General features: G+C 36.5%; 1 protein-coding gene across 1 annotated transcript in view; it reads right to left on the reverse strand.

Annotated features, from left to right (window-relative positions):
• Window positions 1–7455: 7455 nt before the first annotated feature.
• Window positions 7456–16424, reverse strand: part of Arl6ip6 (ADP ribosylation factor like GTPase 6 interacting protein 6) — a 33407-nt gene continuing 24438 nt past the window's right edge. Inside the window, exon 4 of the mRNA XM_038336746.1 lies at window positions 7456–8591. Coding sequence (XP_038192674.1) covers window positions 8498–8591 — 94 coding nt within the window. The 3' untranslated portion in view covers window positions 7456–8497. The remainder of the gene's footprint in view (window positions 8592–16424) is intronic.

The following is a 16424-nucleotide window of genomic DNA, read 5'->3' on the forward strand; positions in this document are numbered from 1 at the left end:
AAAGACTGAATAAACCACAGAATGTTCACATTTTAAAAGCTATCGAAGAAATAAAAACATGTTTTTTATTTTTTTTAAAAAGTCAGGACTGTATGAGTAAAGACAATTATACAAAAAGTTTGCTATAATTACTTTTAAATTGACCTTTTGTTTTTCTGTTCATATTCAGTTGGGAGAATATTTAAGATAAATTAATGTGTATCATTAATATAACATTATGGAGATGGAATGTTAATATAGGAATGTATTCTATGTAATATATTGATACATTATATATTATAATTACAATGAATTATAACTTAAATACAAAATGACAAATGTGTGTGTATATACACACACACAAATATATATATATATATATATATACATATATTGTATATATATACAAAACAGAATTCCAGCTCTTACTGGCAAACAGATAAACAGGAACTATCAATGATCTCAGTTTATAAAATGAACTTCCAAAGCTGTCCTTCAGTCCTTTGCCATGACATGGAGTATAAAACTTTGATTTCAATAAAACCTTTTAGAAAACTCTTTCTGAGATTCCTCCTTGGTCTTTGAATTTAAAGAAATTTCTTGCATCAATTATATAAATTTCTTATTGGTGGCCTTTATGATACTCACTCACTCTGTCTCTTCCAACTTGAATATGAATGGAAATTTGTTCAATCTGAAAGAATGATTTCATGTAAAATTGATGTAGAATAAATGCCATGCTCTATATATTTTATATCAATATGAAACTTATAAAATCCAACACTGCGGGCACTAACAAAATGTAATGCAAAATGGAAAATGATACTGTCATTATGGTTTCAAATTCCACATATTGACTTTCACCTTAGGCAGATTTATTCAGCATTAAGAAATATCATGGGTTATAACTTGCCTAGAGGCAGCAATAACTTTCTCAGTATTTAATACAAATATACAAAGTCTTACATTTTTACAATGTGAGTTGTGCTGACAGGTTTTTTTTTTGTTTGTTTGTTTGGTTTTGTTTTTTCGAGACAGGGTTTCTCTGTAGCTTTGGAGCCTGTCCTGGAACTAGCTCTTGTAGACCAGGCTGGCCTCGAACTCACAGAGATCTGCCTGTCTCTGCCTCCGGAGTGCTGAGATTAAAGGCGAGCGCCACCACCACCCGGCTGTGCTGACAGGTTTTTAACACGTAGCTTTCTAAGAGATTAAAATTCTAGCAGAGTCAACACCTATGCGAGTCCAGTTGGCCAGAATCCTGTTTATAATTTCAGTGTTTTCAGAAAGTTCTCTTTCCTCTGGCCTATCACAATGGATTGACTGTCGCATCCACTTTGGAGCTCACCCCAAGCCTCCAACTTCTTTTGGGACAAAAGCTGAGAGTGGTTTGAGTCTACAGTGGGATCATCTCAGCACTTATGTCTACATTAACAAGCGTAAAACAAAGATGCTTTCCGAGAATGGGAGAGGAAAGAGTGCTGTGCTGGTCGAGGTGCCACGGAAATGGTGTTATTAAGTTTCATCGGACAGAAAAGGCTGCCAGGGAAGAACACTGAAAGCTAAATAGTTCGTCCAGTTCCTTCACCAGTAATACAAAACAAATCTTCATTACTTTCCACGGCTCTGTCTGCCTAAGATTAATTGTCTCTCTGAAGCATCACCCCTTTAAGACTGCAGCATCTGTCTTTCATGGCAATACAAACTTTCATCAATGCTTTAGACTTTTAGCACAGAGTAGCTTCAGGTAGAAGCCCTATCGCATAAATTTGTAACTTACTGAGAAGTTTTAAGTCTAAGACCACCATTTCACTATAAGGAACCTTTATTATTCTTATGCGAGAACTAGCACAAGACATTTTAATCCTATTCATTTTCTTTGCTCTTTCTTAAACCAGAGTGACTACGTTCCCTTTATTTGATGCATACTTCCTGCAATAAAATATGACGTGGGATTCCCCTCTGTATGCTGTGAATACCATTGGTTAATAAAGAAACTGACTTGGCCTGATAGGGTAGAACTTAGCTAGGTAGGGAAAACTAAACTGAATGCTGGAGGAACGGAGGCAGAGACAGAGAGAAGCCATGGAACCACCAGAGACAGACACGCTGAAACTTTGCTAGTAGGCCAGAACTTCATGGTGATGCACAGATTAATGGAGATAGGTTAAATTAAGATGTAAGCATTAGCCAGAAATATGCTTAAGTTATTGGCCAAACAGTATTGCAAATAAATACAGTTTCTGAGTGATTATTTCTGGAGTCTGGGTGGCCGAAAAACAAACAAGCGGTCTCCTTACAACAATAATGTTTTTATTACTTCTATGAGGATTTCACACCAGTGCCTTCTCTTACATTTTCAAACCAAGAATTTGTACTCAATAGAAGTTTAACTTTTTAGCATGAGTTTAGAGTGTTTCTTTTTTGTAAGGAGTGCTCAGGACTTTATATGAAACTGTGACCTAGATTTGAATCTGTTTTTAGTGGTCCTATGTACATATGTTGGATTTTTCTCGTGTTATCATCTTTGTACTGTCAAACATCCGATATTTTTTCTACCAACTCTATGGGTTTCTGTGACATTATTATAAATTATTTTCAAATCCCAATATCTAGGAGAGTTTAATGGCATTTCATCTGGATTTTGATGAAATTTCTCACACTGTTGGATTCTTCTTTATACAGAGAAGTGACTTTTTGTTTTGTATAATTTATGTCTTTACATCTTTGTATAAATTCTAAATAAAACTAAAATGCTTTTATTATGGATACTTGTTCTAAAATATTAATTTATAAGTATAGAAAAAAATCACATTCTCTTTTCACTGATCTGCTCAGTACAATGGCACTGCAAATGGTCAGATCTAATCATAAAAGTAGGTTTTGTTTAAAATGCATACTTATTACACATTACCTTTACCTTTCTGTATTTTTAGGTTTATTTTATTTTATTCATTTATTTTTATTTAAATAAGTTTTTCATTTATTTTATAAACCAACCAGTTTCCCTTCCCTCCTCTCCAATCCAGTTTCCATTCCCTCTCCTCCTCCCATTCCTTCTACCTTCTTTCTCACCCCACCCCCATCCATTCCCAGAGAAGGCAAGGCAAATCGCTCCAAGAAAGGACAAATGCCCTCCCCACTATATCCAGGTTGAGCAAGGTATCCATACAAAGAGAATGGGTTCCAAAAAGCCAGTACAAGCAGCGGGGACAAATCCTGATGCCACCACTACTGGCCCTACAATCTGCCCCAGCTATACAACTGTCACCCACATTCAAAGGGTCTAGCTTGGTCCTGTACTGGTTCCTTCCCTGTCTGACTGGAGTTGGTGAGCTCCCATTGGCTCAGGTAAGCTGTTTCAGTGGATGTCCCCATCATGGTCTTGACCTCTTTGCTCATATTCTCACTCCTCAGTTGAGAGACTTTTAATGACTGCTTCTATTTCAGTAAGTGTTATAGATCTATTTAAATTGTTTATTTGGTTTTGATTTAATTTTGGTATGTGGTACCTATCCAGAAAATTGTCAGTTTCTTTTAAATTTTCCAATTTTTTTGGAGTACATGTGTTTGAAGTATGACCTGATGATTCTCTGGGTTTTCCCAGTGTCTCTTATGTCCTCCTTTTAATTTTTCTAATTTGGGCATGCTATCTTTTGGTTAGTTTGGATAAGGGTTTGACTATCTTAATTTTCTCAAAGAGCCAACTCTTTGTTACATTGATTCTTTGTATTGTTCTTTTTGCTTCAGCTCTTACTTTAGCCCTAAATTTGATTATTTCCTGCCATCTACTTCTGCTGGGTGAGTTTGCTTCTTTTTGTTCTAGAGCTCTCAGGTGTGCTGTTAACTCCCTAGTGTGAGATTTCTTCAAGTTCTTTACATGTAGACATTTAGTGCTATGAACTAAGTACTTACTTCTCTTAGTACTGCTTTCATAGTATCCCATAAGTTTGAGTATGTTATACATTCATTTTCATTGGATTCTAGGAAGTTTTTATTTCTTCCTTGCCCCAGTGGCAATTCAGTTGAGCATTATTCAGATTTCAGGAGTTTGTAGGCTTTCTGTAATTTGCATTGTTCAATTTTAACTTTAATCTATAGTGATCCAGTAAAATACAGGGGGTTATTTCAATTTTCACGGGATCTGTTGTGTTTTGCTTTGTTACCGAGCATGTGCTTAATTTTAGAGGTTTTAAGAAGTGCTGAGGAATGGTCCACATGGGTGGAATGTTCTATAGATGTCTGTTAAGCCCATTTGAGTCATAACATCTGCTAGTTCCCTTATTTCTGTTAAGTTTCTGTCTGGCAGAATATTCATTGGTGAAATTGAGATGTTGGAGTCTCTCACTATTAGTGTGTGTGGTTTGATGTGCATTTTAAGTTTTAGTAATGTTCTTTTTACAAATGTGGGTGCCCTTGTATTTGGGGAATGTTCAGAATTGAGATTTCATCTTGATGGATTTTTCCTGTGATGAATATGAAATGTCATTCATGTCTATCTTTAGTTTGAAGTATATTTTGTTAGATATTAAGATAGCTACACCAGCTTGCTTCTTATGTTCATTTGCTTGGGAAGTCTTTTGTGAACCCTTTACTCTGACGTAATGTCTTTGAAGTTGAGGTGTGTTTCTTTTATATAGAGCATAATGGATCCTGTTTTCTTATCCACTGGGGTAGCCTATGTCATTTTATAGGAGAATGAGTCCATTAATATTAAGGGATAGTAATAACCAGTGATTGCTATTTTTTTTTGTGTGTGCGCCTTTGGTTTCGTGGGTGCAACTAATTTCTTTGGGTTGGAGTTTGCCATCTAGAGCTTTCTGTAGGGATGGATTGTTTAATTCTGGTTTTGCCATAAAATATCCTGCTTTCTCCATCTATGGTGACCAAGTTTGGTTGGGTATAATGGTCTGGGTTGGCATCCATGGTCTCTTGGTGTCTGCTAAGATTTGTCCAGGACTTCCTGGCTTTCATAGTTTCCATTGAGAAGTTAGGTGAGGCTGTGTTTATATGTTACTTGACCTTTTTCCTTTGCAGTTCTTAGACTTCTTTCTTTATTTTATATATTTTGTGTTTTATTATGTGGCAAGAAGACATTTTTTTTTTGGTCCAGTCTATTTGGTATTCTGTAAGCTTCTTGTATCTTCATAGGTATTTCCTTCTTTAGGTTAGGAAAGCTTTCTTCTATGTTTTTGTTGAATATGTTCTCTCTTTGAACTGGTATTTTCCTTCCTCTATTCCTATTTTTCTTAGGTCTGGTCTTTTCATGGTTTCCAAGATTTCCTGGAGGTTGTGTTAAAATTTTGTTGCCTTTAATTTTTTTTTGACAGATGAATGTTGTCTTTTTCCTTTCTTTAAGGGAATTTTTCATTGTTTAAAAATATCATCTCCATAAAGTTATTTTGAAGGTTATTTTCTTCTGCTTCTCCTGCATTGTGATGTTCAAGTCTTGCTACTGTAGAACCACTAGGTTCTGGTGGTGCCATATTGCTCTTTAGGTTGTTGAAGTATTCTTGCATTGCCATCTATCCATCTTACTTTTATTAATGGAGGTGTCTGTGCCTCTTGGTCCAATTGGGGCAGTCAGTCCCTGAATCTCAGGAAGCTGCTGAGGTCTTGGGGGATGGGTGGGTTTGGGAGCAGAGTGGGATTTGTAGATTACAAGGTCCAATGAGGGATTGGTAGAGCAGCCTACCAACAGGAGCCTTGTCTGCCGACTGGCTGGTATGGCTGAGATGGGTAGGGGAGGCACCCAGGACTTTGCCTTGGGGCCTAGGGTTTACAGACTGGGCTACTCCTGGGGTTCCAGTCACTTATCTCCTTGTCCTCTCAATGGAGTTATTGTGTCTCAAGGAGCCACTGAGGCCATGGGGTGGATGGGTGGGTTTGGGGACAGAGTGGGACTTGTAGATTACAGGGTCCAAAGGAGGACTGGTGGAGCAGACTGCCCACAGAAGCTTTACCTGCTGATGGGCTAGCATGGATGAGATGGGTGGGGGAGGGGCCTTGGGTTTTGTCTTGGGACCTAGGGCTTATAGACTGGGCTGTCTTGCTGAGGGGGCCACTCAAACACCTCTTGGTACTCTTGGTGGTTAGGAAACTTTTCTTGATTTTGTTAAATACATTCTCTAGTTTTTTTGAGTTGTGTTTCTTTTTCTATTTCTATTATCATATTTAGTCTTTTCATAGTGTACCAGATTTCCTGGATGTTTTGCATTAGGAATTTATTAATCATCATTTTCTTTGACTGATGGATCTATTTCCTCTATCATGTCATCAATGCCTAAGATTCTCTCTTCCATCTCTTGTAATGTGTTGGTGATGTTTGCATCTGTAGTTCTTTGCTTACACAGATTTTCCATATCCAGGATTCCCTGTTTGTTTTCATTGTTGCTTCTATTTCCATTTTCGGGTCTTGTATTTTCCTTCACCTGTTTGTTTTTCTTGGCATTCTTTTAGGATTTGGCTTCAACAAAATTTTTAAATTTTTCCCCTCTACTTAAAGTTTTCATTTCCTCTTTAAGAATTTCTATCATGTTCATAAAGTCATATTTAATGTTGTTTTTTCATGCTTCAGCTGAGATTGTTTGGGTCTCCTGTCATAGGATAACTGGGTTTTGGTGGTGCCATTTTGCACTTTCTGTTATTGTGTTCTTATATCTGGATTTGGGATAATTATAGGTTCAGGTGTTGATTACTGCATTTTTCTTTTAGGGATTTGTGTTTTGTCCTTTGGTTTCTCTCCTCTCTGGTGTTCTGCACTAAATGGACAAGGGTTCTGGTGACTGAGTCTTCAAGCCCAGTAGGGTGTTCTCCCTGGGATTTGGGGTGCCTAGAGTACCTAGATCCAGCATGGCCTCTCATAGAGGCTGTCTACAACTTCAGAAAAAGGCAAAAATATATTGTACAAGAAAGAGCCAATAAGCAACAGAATCATTGTAATAGCCATAACTGATGGAACACTTAAGTCAAGGGATTGGGACTTAGTAAGACCCTAGGTTCCCCCTTACCTCTCATTTTATTTTTATTCATCCATTTTATCTCTCTCTCTCTCTCTCTCTCTCTCTCTCTCTCTCTCTCTCTCTCTCTCTCTCTCTCTCTCCCTACCTATCTATCTATCTATCTATCTATCTATCTATCTATCTATCTATCTATCTATCTATCTATCTATCTTGAGACAAGGTTTCTCTAGCTTTGGAGCCTGTGCTGGAACTTGCTTTTGTAGACCAGGCTGGCCTTGAACTCACAGAGATCCGCCTGTCTGCTTCCCGGGTGCTGGGATTAAAGGGGTGCATCACCACCACCTGGCTCATTTTAAACTGGGACATTATGAGTCATTTCTAATGAAATGGAAATGACTTTTCCTATTTTTTTCCTCTTGAGAATACAGGGAGAATGTGACTATGAAAACAACAACAAAAATCTTGACATGACAAAATACTTAAGCAGAAAAAAGTTATAAAAGTATCTATATTACAATATACATATTAAATTTTAATTATACATACATGTACAGAATATCAAAATACCTTTTGTAATTTGCCAACTATATTCTTGAGATTAAAAATAAAACAGTTCAAACATTTCTACATAAAAAACATTCTAGTTTCAATTACTAAAAACAAAATAGTACAAGTTTTGCTGCCTTAATATATACATCAAAATAAATACTTTTAATCGTGGAAAATAGAAATGGCCAACAGTCTCAAAATTCTTAACATTATGACAAATAGTTTACCCTGAATTTTCAGCATCTTTTTTTAAGAAAAATAAATTTATTTAACCTTAAAATTAAATCAATGTGTTTTAACACATTAAAAAAATAGTAAAGGACAGGTTGGCACGAACTAAAAAACAAAATTTACAGTCATATAGGTATAAAATGTAACCATTTAAAAAACAAATTTAATATTATGTAAATATATAAAACTCCTATATTCCATAAAAATTATAAATGTACATTTGCATTCTACTGGTTATCAAAAACTCTGATGTAGTTGCTATAAAATGTTAAAGATAAAAGGCATTGTTTTCTTTCTTCTTTTTTTTGAACGGTCTCACTGTGTAGCTAGAGGCTGGCTTCCAAACCATGGAACCTGGTTTAGCAGGTCAGCATTGTTTTCTTAATGTAATATATAAATAAGAAACACTTCCATCTCAATCAGTAATATCAACATTTGTTAGCAAAAAAAAATGGATTATACATAGAAAGGTAGACATTGTCCTGTATTCAAGTTTCCAAGTTTGATTTCCATTAAAATATTTTTTGGAAAAGATAAAACTACATAAGCAAAAGTAAAAAGATGAGGTAAACATCTTTTCCTTTTAAGAAAGCATCTGAAAGTACTCAAATATTCCCATTGGCTAGTTTCTGAAATGATGCTCTATAAGGTCTTCCATAATAATGATGATAACGGTATGTATCTGAACCACATTCCATAGTCTTCTGAGTAGGTAATATTCGTTTCTGTTATTTTCAAACAATCAGGCCTTTTACCAAACATATTGCTCTATTGTGGGTTTACATGAGGCACCATGCCACAGTAAGAGCAGCTACAATGCCATTCAAAATTGCCATGCTATAGCCCATGTGGAAAGAATGTCCAGTCAGTTTCCTAGAGAAAAAAACAGAAACACAAATCAAATAAATAACATGTAATTTGGTATGATAAACTAGTAAGATCTTAACTAAAAATGCATAAGACATCACAATGAGTTTTCTTGAGGTTTTACAAATTAATATATAAGATAAAAAAATATTGGGCACTTGTAGGGCTAGTACAGCATCATCAGTTTTAAATGCTTTTTCAAAAGTCCTCCTAAAAGACTCAAGAAATGGCTAAGTGGTTAAAAATACTGCCTGCTCTTCCAGTGAACTACCCAGCACCCATATTGGGTGGCTCATTATTGCCTGTAACACCAGCTCCAGGGGAACCTATACCCTTGCACCCATGGGCACCAGAACAAAAGGCACAAATGGCACGCGCGCGCGCGCACACACACACACACACACACACACACACAAACACACACACAGGGAGAGAGAGATATATAGAGGAATATTTTTTTAAAAAATTAAAAACAACAAACAAATAAACAAAACTGTTCTGATTTGCTGGTGGGTATCTAGTTTGTACAAATAAAGCTTGCTTGAAGATCAGAGGGCAGAGCTAGCCACTAGCTGACCATAGAGGTCTGGAGGTCTGTACAGACAGACAGGAAGTGATATGGCTGGGTGGAGAGAGGAAAGGATAAGCTGGGAGAAAACAGGACCTTAGTCTCATTTCAGCTGGGAAGTTCAGAGGTAAAGCAGCCGTGGTTTTGCTCTTGACTTATCTAGACTCAAATTCTTGACCACTTTAACAGAGAGACATTGGAGCACTCATCCTTAAATGGGTTATCTTTACCAAAACCCTCAAAGCTTATGGATCTACAGAGAAGAGAAGGCATTAAGATTTTAATAGATAACTCTATGGAAACAGCATCTTACATCTTACATCTTACATACAGACACAATAGGACTGATACACATATGAACTCAGAGACTGTGAAAGCACACACTCAAGACATGCACATGTTCAAACCACACAAAATTTCAGCACTGAGAAAAAATGGATACAAAGTTCCACCCCTAATTAAAAGATATTACTGATACTGCTAACAAAGAGAAAAATCTGTTTCCTTCAATACCATCACTGGATATGCTGGCTAGTTTTATGTGAACTTGACACGATAGTCATCTGATACGAAGGAACCTCAACTGAGAAAATACCTTCTAAGATCAGGCTGGAGGTAAGCCTGCAGGGCATTTTCTTCATTTGTGATTGATGGGGGAAAGTGCAGCCCATTGCAGGTGGTGCCACAATTAGGCTGGTCGTCCTAGGTAAACTGAACAAATAATTAAGTAGCATTCCTCCAAGGCATCTGCATCAGTTCCTGCCTCCAGGTTACTGTTAGGTTTGAGTTCTTGCCTTGGCTTCTGTCAATGACCTGTGATTCAGGATATGTAAGCCAAAAAACAAACAAACAAAAAAAACCTACTTTACTCCTGTATTACTTAGGGTTCTTTAGAGAAACAACTTATATTATTCTCTCTCTCTCTCTCTCTCTCTCTCTCTCTCTCTCTCTCTCTCTCTCTCTCTCTCTCTCACACACACACACACACACACATACACACACACACACACCTACAATGGTTTACAGACTGTGGTCCAGCTAGTTCAACAATGGCTTTCTGTCAAGAAAAGGTGTTCATTCCACGAGGATGGATATCTCAGTTGGTCTTCAGTTTATGCTAGAATTCCAAAGCAGTAAGTGCTAATGCCAGTGAAGGAATGGATTTACCAGGGCGAGCAAACAGGCAAATAGAAAGCAAGCGTCCTTCTTCCATGTCCTTTATATAGGCTGCCAACAGGTGTAGTCCATATTAAAGGTGGCTCTTCCCATTTCAGGTGATTTAATTTAAAAAAAAAGGAAAAGAAAAAAACTCCTACAGGTGAACCCATCCACTTGGGTTTTAGTCAGTTTTAGATGTAGTCATATTGACAGTCAAAAATAGTCATCACAACTCCCTAAGTTGCTGTTAGTCATGGTATTCCATTATAGCAGTAAAAAAGTAACTAAGATACTGGGTGTAATAACCACACTCTCGGACAGACCCCATGATGAGGAATAGTTGGGCAACACAAAATGGATTCCACGTTTTCCCTTTACTTTGTATGCTTTTGGTCTTTTTTTTTTAAGTTTTGTTTGTTTTTCTTTAGAGACAGAGAGAGATAAAGAGTTTTAAGAAGATGGGTGGTAGGGTACAGGGAAGGATCTAGAGTTGTTTGGGGAGGAGAAAGAAAAAAATCCAAATACACTGCATGAAAAAATTTTCAGATAAAATTTTTAAAAAGACTAGTTATCAAGTAGAAGACATATCTTAGAAATTTTATGAATTTAGGATCCCTTCTAATTGTAAATTTCTATGACTCAGACAGAATAAGAAAATCCTTCAAAGTTACATACTTGTGTACAGTTTTTTCCCTACCAATTAAGAGGTTACTTACTAATATCTGTACTTAAAATGAAACAATGTTATAGGGACAGTTAACTACATAATTTATTTGCAAAAAGTCAATCAAGGAAATTCAATAATAAAAATTACTGAATAAGTTAATTTACTAGTTAAAAATCTTCACATGATGGTTCATTTGACTATATAATGAGACAGAATAGGAAATTTAATGACAGAAGCAGATTGTTTCTAAAGTTAGGATCCAAAATGTGAATTCTATCAGGCTTAAACATATTTTCCACTAGATTTCTGAAATAAAAATGGAAATAAGTGGGAAATGCTGTTCAATAAGAATAAAATGACTGAAAATAGTTAGTTACAAAGAAAGGTTTATTATAATAGGACAACTTCCATGTTAGAGGACGAGTTGTAGAAGAGAAGCCATCTTAGTCTAGTTTCAAAACGTTCTCCAACAATACAGACAAATACAATGAAGTGCTCATGCGATTCCCACCAGTGGTATGAGTCAAGCTCTAGGGTTAGACATGGGTTTGAGCAACTCTTACAAGGGGTATAAAGATAGAAAAGTTGTTTGATCTCTTTGGCCTTTAATTTCATAATTGATGACAAATTTACCCTTATAAAGTTACTGTGAGGACTACATTGTTGCATAACAAATAAATGTTAGTTATATAGCTTGGGAGGAAAAAAGTTATTTACTGTACTGGCTGATTTTGTGTGTCAGCTTGACCCAAGTTAGAGTCATCAGAGAGGAAGGAGCCTCAGTTGAGGAAATGCCTCCTTGAAATCCAGTTGTAAGGCATTTTCTCTTTAGTGATCATTGGGGGAGGGCCCAGCCCTTGGTGGGTGGTGCCTTCCCTGGGCTGCTGGTCCTGAGTTCTATAAGAAAACAAGCTAAATAAGCCATGGGAAGTGAACCAGTAAACAGCTACCCTCCAAGGTCTCTGCATCAGCTCCTGCCTCCAAGGATCCTGCCCTGCTTTAAATTCCTGTTCTGACTTCTTTCAGTGATAAACAGCAATGTTGAAGTGTAAACCAAATAAGCCCTTTCCTCCCCAAATAAGTATTTAGTCACAGTGTTTTGTCACAGCAATAGAAACCTAGCTAGGACACTTATAAAGAGGTTTTTTTCTGACAACTTTACTTCTTCCTTCCTTTTAAGCAAACACCTAAACCTAAAGCACCTCAACCTAGATATCATATAAATAAACCCAGGAGGTAGACTAGAGTACACTGGAGTCATTAGCCTATGAACATATATGTGATTCTGCTTAGCATTCTGGTCCTGCTTGTTCAATATCACTTTTCTCATTAAAATATACTACAGAGCTAGTGGCATGGACTGCCCCCAAGCCTGACAACTCAAATTCAAATCAGTCCTACATGAAGTGGGGAGAGAACAGATTTCTCCAAGTGTCTGTGGACCTACAATTACATACACATACATGCAGGCATACACACAAATGAAATATAATAAATTTACTAGTGAGCATATATTTCCACTCAAATTTTATATTGAAAGCAATTTCTAGTAAAACATTTCTATTAATGTTTAATAATAATGTGTAAAGTAAATATAGAATTATCTTTGTTATTGTCCACAAATGGAAAACATTTAAAATTCAGTAGCTGGATTGTTTTCTTACTTCTGAACCAGAAATCAGGGCCCTGAATATTTATGCTATTTGAGTTTTGGCTGGAGTAACTACAAGAAGTACAAATTCCTACTTCAAAGACTTAAAATTTAAAAGAAAACACTGAATAACATTTCAATTATAATAGGTCTTTTATATCCCCACATCATCCTTTCATGTTTATTGATCTTCAGATCAAAATATCTGATGGGAGGGAAGTGTCTCTATTTGACAAATAGACATTTTTCTCTTATCATCATTCCTTAAACAAAATAGCATTTAAATTTCAACATGCATTCTACGTAACCTAAAGTTGATTTAAACTATAAAGGAGAACATGCTTTGTGCAGCACCTAGAATTAGTAGACTCAAGAAGAAAGTAAAAGTATCAACCATTATCGTTGGTAATTTGATTGACAGGAATTGCTGATAAACAGTACTTTAAGGGAAAATGTCATTTTTCCCACTTGAGTTACTAGCCAAATAAACTATCCTTTACTTACTAGGTTAGGGAACTCATAAATAGAGGCATGTTGATGGGCAAAGACAGCCAATGAAATCAATTTGAGACATGCTAAACTATATATATAAGACACTGAATTAAAAATTCTCAATGAGCAACAGGAAAATACAAAAAAGGCTAATAAAATCAAGAGAGGTCCTCAGAAAAGAGTCAACAAATAATTACTAAAAATAAAAGCAGGCAGCAGCGATACCAGAGAAGTTTAAAAGAGAAAGCATTTCAAAGAGGAAGAAATGGCAAACACTTTCACAGCACAGATTAGAAAACAAGAATGTGCATATTTAGGAAGTCTGTAGTGGTTTAAGATGGAGAAATTTAGTGTTGAGATGACTACTGGCACTGTGCTTTCCATTCCAGTCCCTCTGAAGACAGAACAATCTCCCAGGACTCTAAGACATCTGTATGTGAAGAGGAGAGCAAGGCATTACCATGTATTTTGACAGAAAAACAATTATCTTTAAAGTATCCTGACAAGAAGTGTGGATACAAAGCAAGAGAAGACACTAAGAAGGGAACAAAGGAGAGGGAGGTGCTGGGATCTGAAGCACAAGTGAAAGGAAGTAGGGATAGGTAGGCAGGGCCTGCCTTATCTTCTCTGGGAGAACAAGGGATATAAGGTGCATTATTAAGAGTTAAGGAGGAAGGCATTTTCTCTCCAAAGCTGGAGATCTAACCTAGGTCCTCCGCGTGAGGAATAAGCAAGCACTTTTCAAACTGAGATACATATGTCATGACAAGAAGAAAGAAGAGACTGAATGGAAGAAGTCCCCTTACAATAAATAAGTGACCTTTAAGTGAAACTGGCAGTGAAGTCTATTCAAGAGTTCATTGTGGTTAGTATTTTAAAAAGGCACAAAACAGTGGTAAAAAGAAACGGATATATAGGTGGATAATCACACTTAAATTCTAGTTCAGAATATGCATTTGTACATTTTAGATATTTGGAACTATTTTGAGTAATACAATTATCTACCCTCTTTATATCGATAAAATGCTATAAAATTCAGCCTATTTTAAATAAATTTGAGATCTATTTGCTCCTCCTTGACCTTCTTTTTGCCCTATCTAAAGCTTTGTAATTTTACAGGAACTTCATATACCTTTATGTTCATAAAGACCTGATAAAAGGATTATTAATTTTCTTAGCATTCATAATAGTTGTGACCAATTTTGATGTATTTACTTTGGCTTTCTGATTCTTAAATTTCAATTATTTTCCTGGTCACTAATTTATATACCCTATTCTATAAACCTAGCCTGAAAAAAATACTGCAGATTGGCACAGAAGGAATTTTTATACTATTACAATCTAAAAGGAGAAAAATGGATAAAAATAAATGTGTAACAAAGCTGTAAACATACTCTAAACTTTCCTGGTTCTTACTATTCATTAAAGCACAAATATTCAGAAAATGTTAGTAGTTGTATCAGTAAGGCGTGCTTGTTCTTTGGGGATTGTCCTGGAACTCAATCTTTAGACCAGACTGGCTTTGAACTCAGAGATCCACATGAATTATTGCTTTTTAATATGCAATTTAAATAAATCTGCCTTATCCATAAACTATATAATTTGCCAGACACAATGGCACCATAACAAATGAGAACACCCATTCATCCTTTGGCTAATTTAATTATTTTGGGGGGATGGGTCTAAAACTTAGAAAAATTTTGAAAACAATACGTAACTTCAGAGAAATCTTCAAAAGCAAATTAAGACCCATCTGTCCTCTCACCCTTTTCTGTAAATAAAGGCATATTAGAACAGCCTTACATCATCATTGTAGCTTGGGTGCTACAATGACAGATGAGGAGTTGATGGAGGCGGGTCTTCTATCAATCTGTTGATTTCTTTTTCTTTTTTTTTTTTTTTTTTTTTTGGTTTTTCGAGACAGGGTTTCTTTGTAGCTTTGGAGCCTGTCCTGGAACTAGCTCTTGTAGACCAGGCTGGTCTCGAACTCACAGAGATCCGCCTGCCTCTGCCTCCCGAGTGCTGGGATTAAAGGCGTGCGCCACCGCCGCCCGGCCAATCTGTTGATTTCATTGGTTAATTAATAAAGAAAACTGCTTGGCCTAATAGGTTAGAACATTGGTGGGTGGAGTAGACAGAACAGGAAGAAGGAAGTGAGGTAGATGGCTCAGTCAGATGCCACACCTCTCCTAAGTTAGGCAGACTGCCGTGCCTCTCCTAGGAAAAGAGATGCGATGAAGCTAGCCACCAGGTCAGACATGCTGAATCTTTCCCGGTAAGACACCATTCGTGGTGTTACACAGATTATTAGATATGGGTTAGTCAAGATGTGAGTAAGAGGCAGAAAATAATGGGCCAGGCAGTATTTAAATGAATACAGTTTGTGTGTTGTTATTTCACGTGTAAAGCTAAGCATGCGGGAGCAGGGTGGCAGGAATCCGGCCCACAGCTCATCACTACAAGGAGTTGTGACTACGGTCATGTGGACTGCAGACTAATCATCAGGTTCTTTTTTTAAAAAATATTTATTTATTCATTATGTATACAGTATTCTATCTGTATGTATGCCTGCAGGCCAGAAGAGGGCACCAGACCTCATTACAGATGGCTGTGAGCCACCATGTGGTTGCTGGGAATTGAACTCAGGACCTCTGGAAGATCAGGCAATGCTCTTAACCACTTAGCCATCTCTCCAGCCCCAGTCATCTGGTTCTTTACAGGAAAAGTTTATGAATTCTAAATTTCTAAAGTCTCTCTATTCAATCAGATCTGTAGAGCTGCAATCATAACTATTACCTGGATCTTTCTTTTTATCTTTGAAGACAGGGTTTCACTGTGTAGCTCTGGCTGTCCTGGAACTCACTCTGTAGACCAGGCTGTACTCTGACACAGATACCCACCTGCCTCTGCCTCCAGACTGCTAGGATTTAAAGGTGTGCTGCACTACACCAGCTTGGACATTTCTTTAAAATTCAGAATCAAAACCAAGATTTTATCACAAGAACACTAATTCAGTACCTGAAAATTTAGCTACATCTACAAGCAAAATTACTTCAAGAGTAAATAATGAGGTTTACTATTTGGCAATAAATTATCAGTAGATAATTTCTTCAGTAAGATATGCCTATTGTTTTCTATGTGCAAACTTTAAAATTATTGTAGTTTTAAGCAAAACCATTGAAGAAATACTTTAAAAACTTATCTGTTTTACTGAATAATCCTAAAACTGATGCTATATACTTTTAAAAAATTTATATAATGGGTAACTCAAATAAGAAATCAGGCAGGATAAAAACATTCCCC

The sequence above is a fragment of the Arvicola amphibius genome, chromosome 7 (genome assembly GCF_903992535.2).
Source record: "Arvicola amphibius chromosome 7, mArvAmp1.2, whole genome shotgun sequence".
Taxonomy (NCBI): Eukaryota; Metazoa; Chordata; class Mammalia; order Rodentia; family Cricetidae; genus Arvicola; species Arvicola amphibius.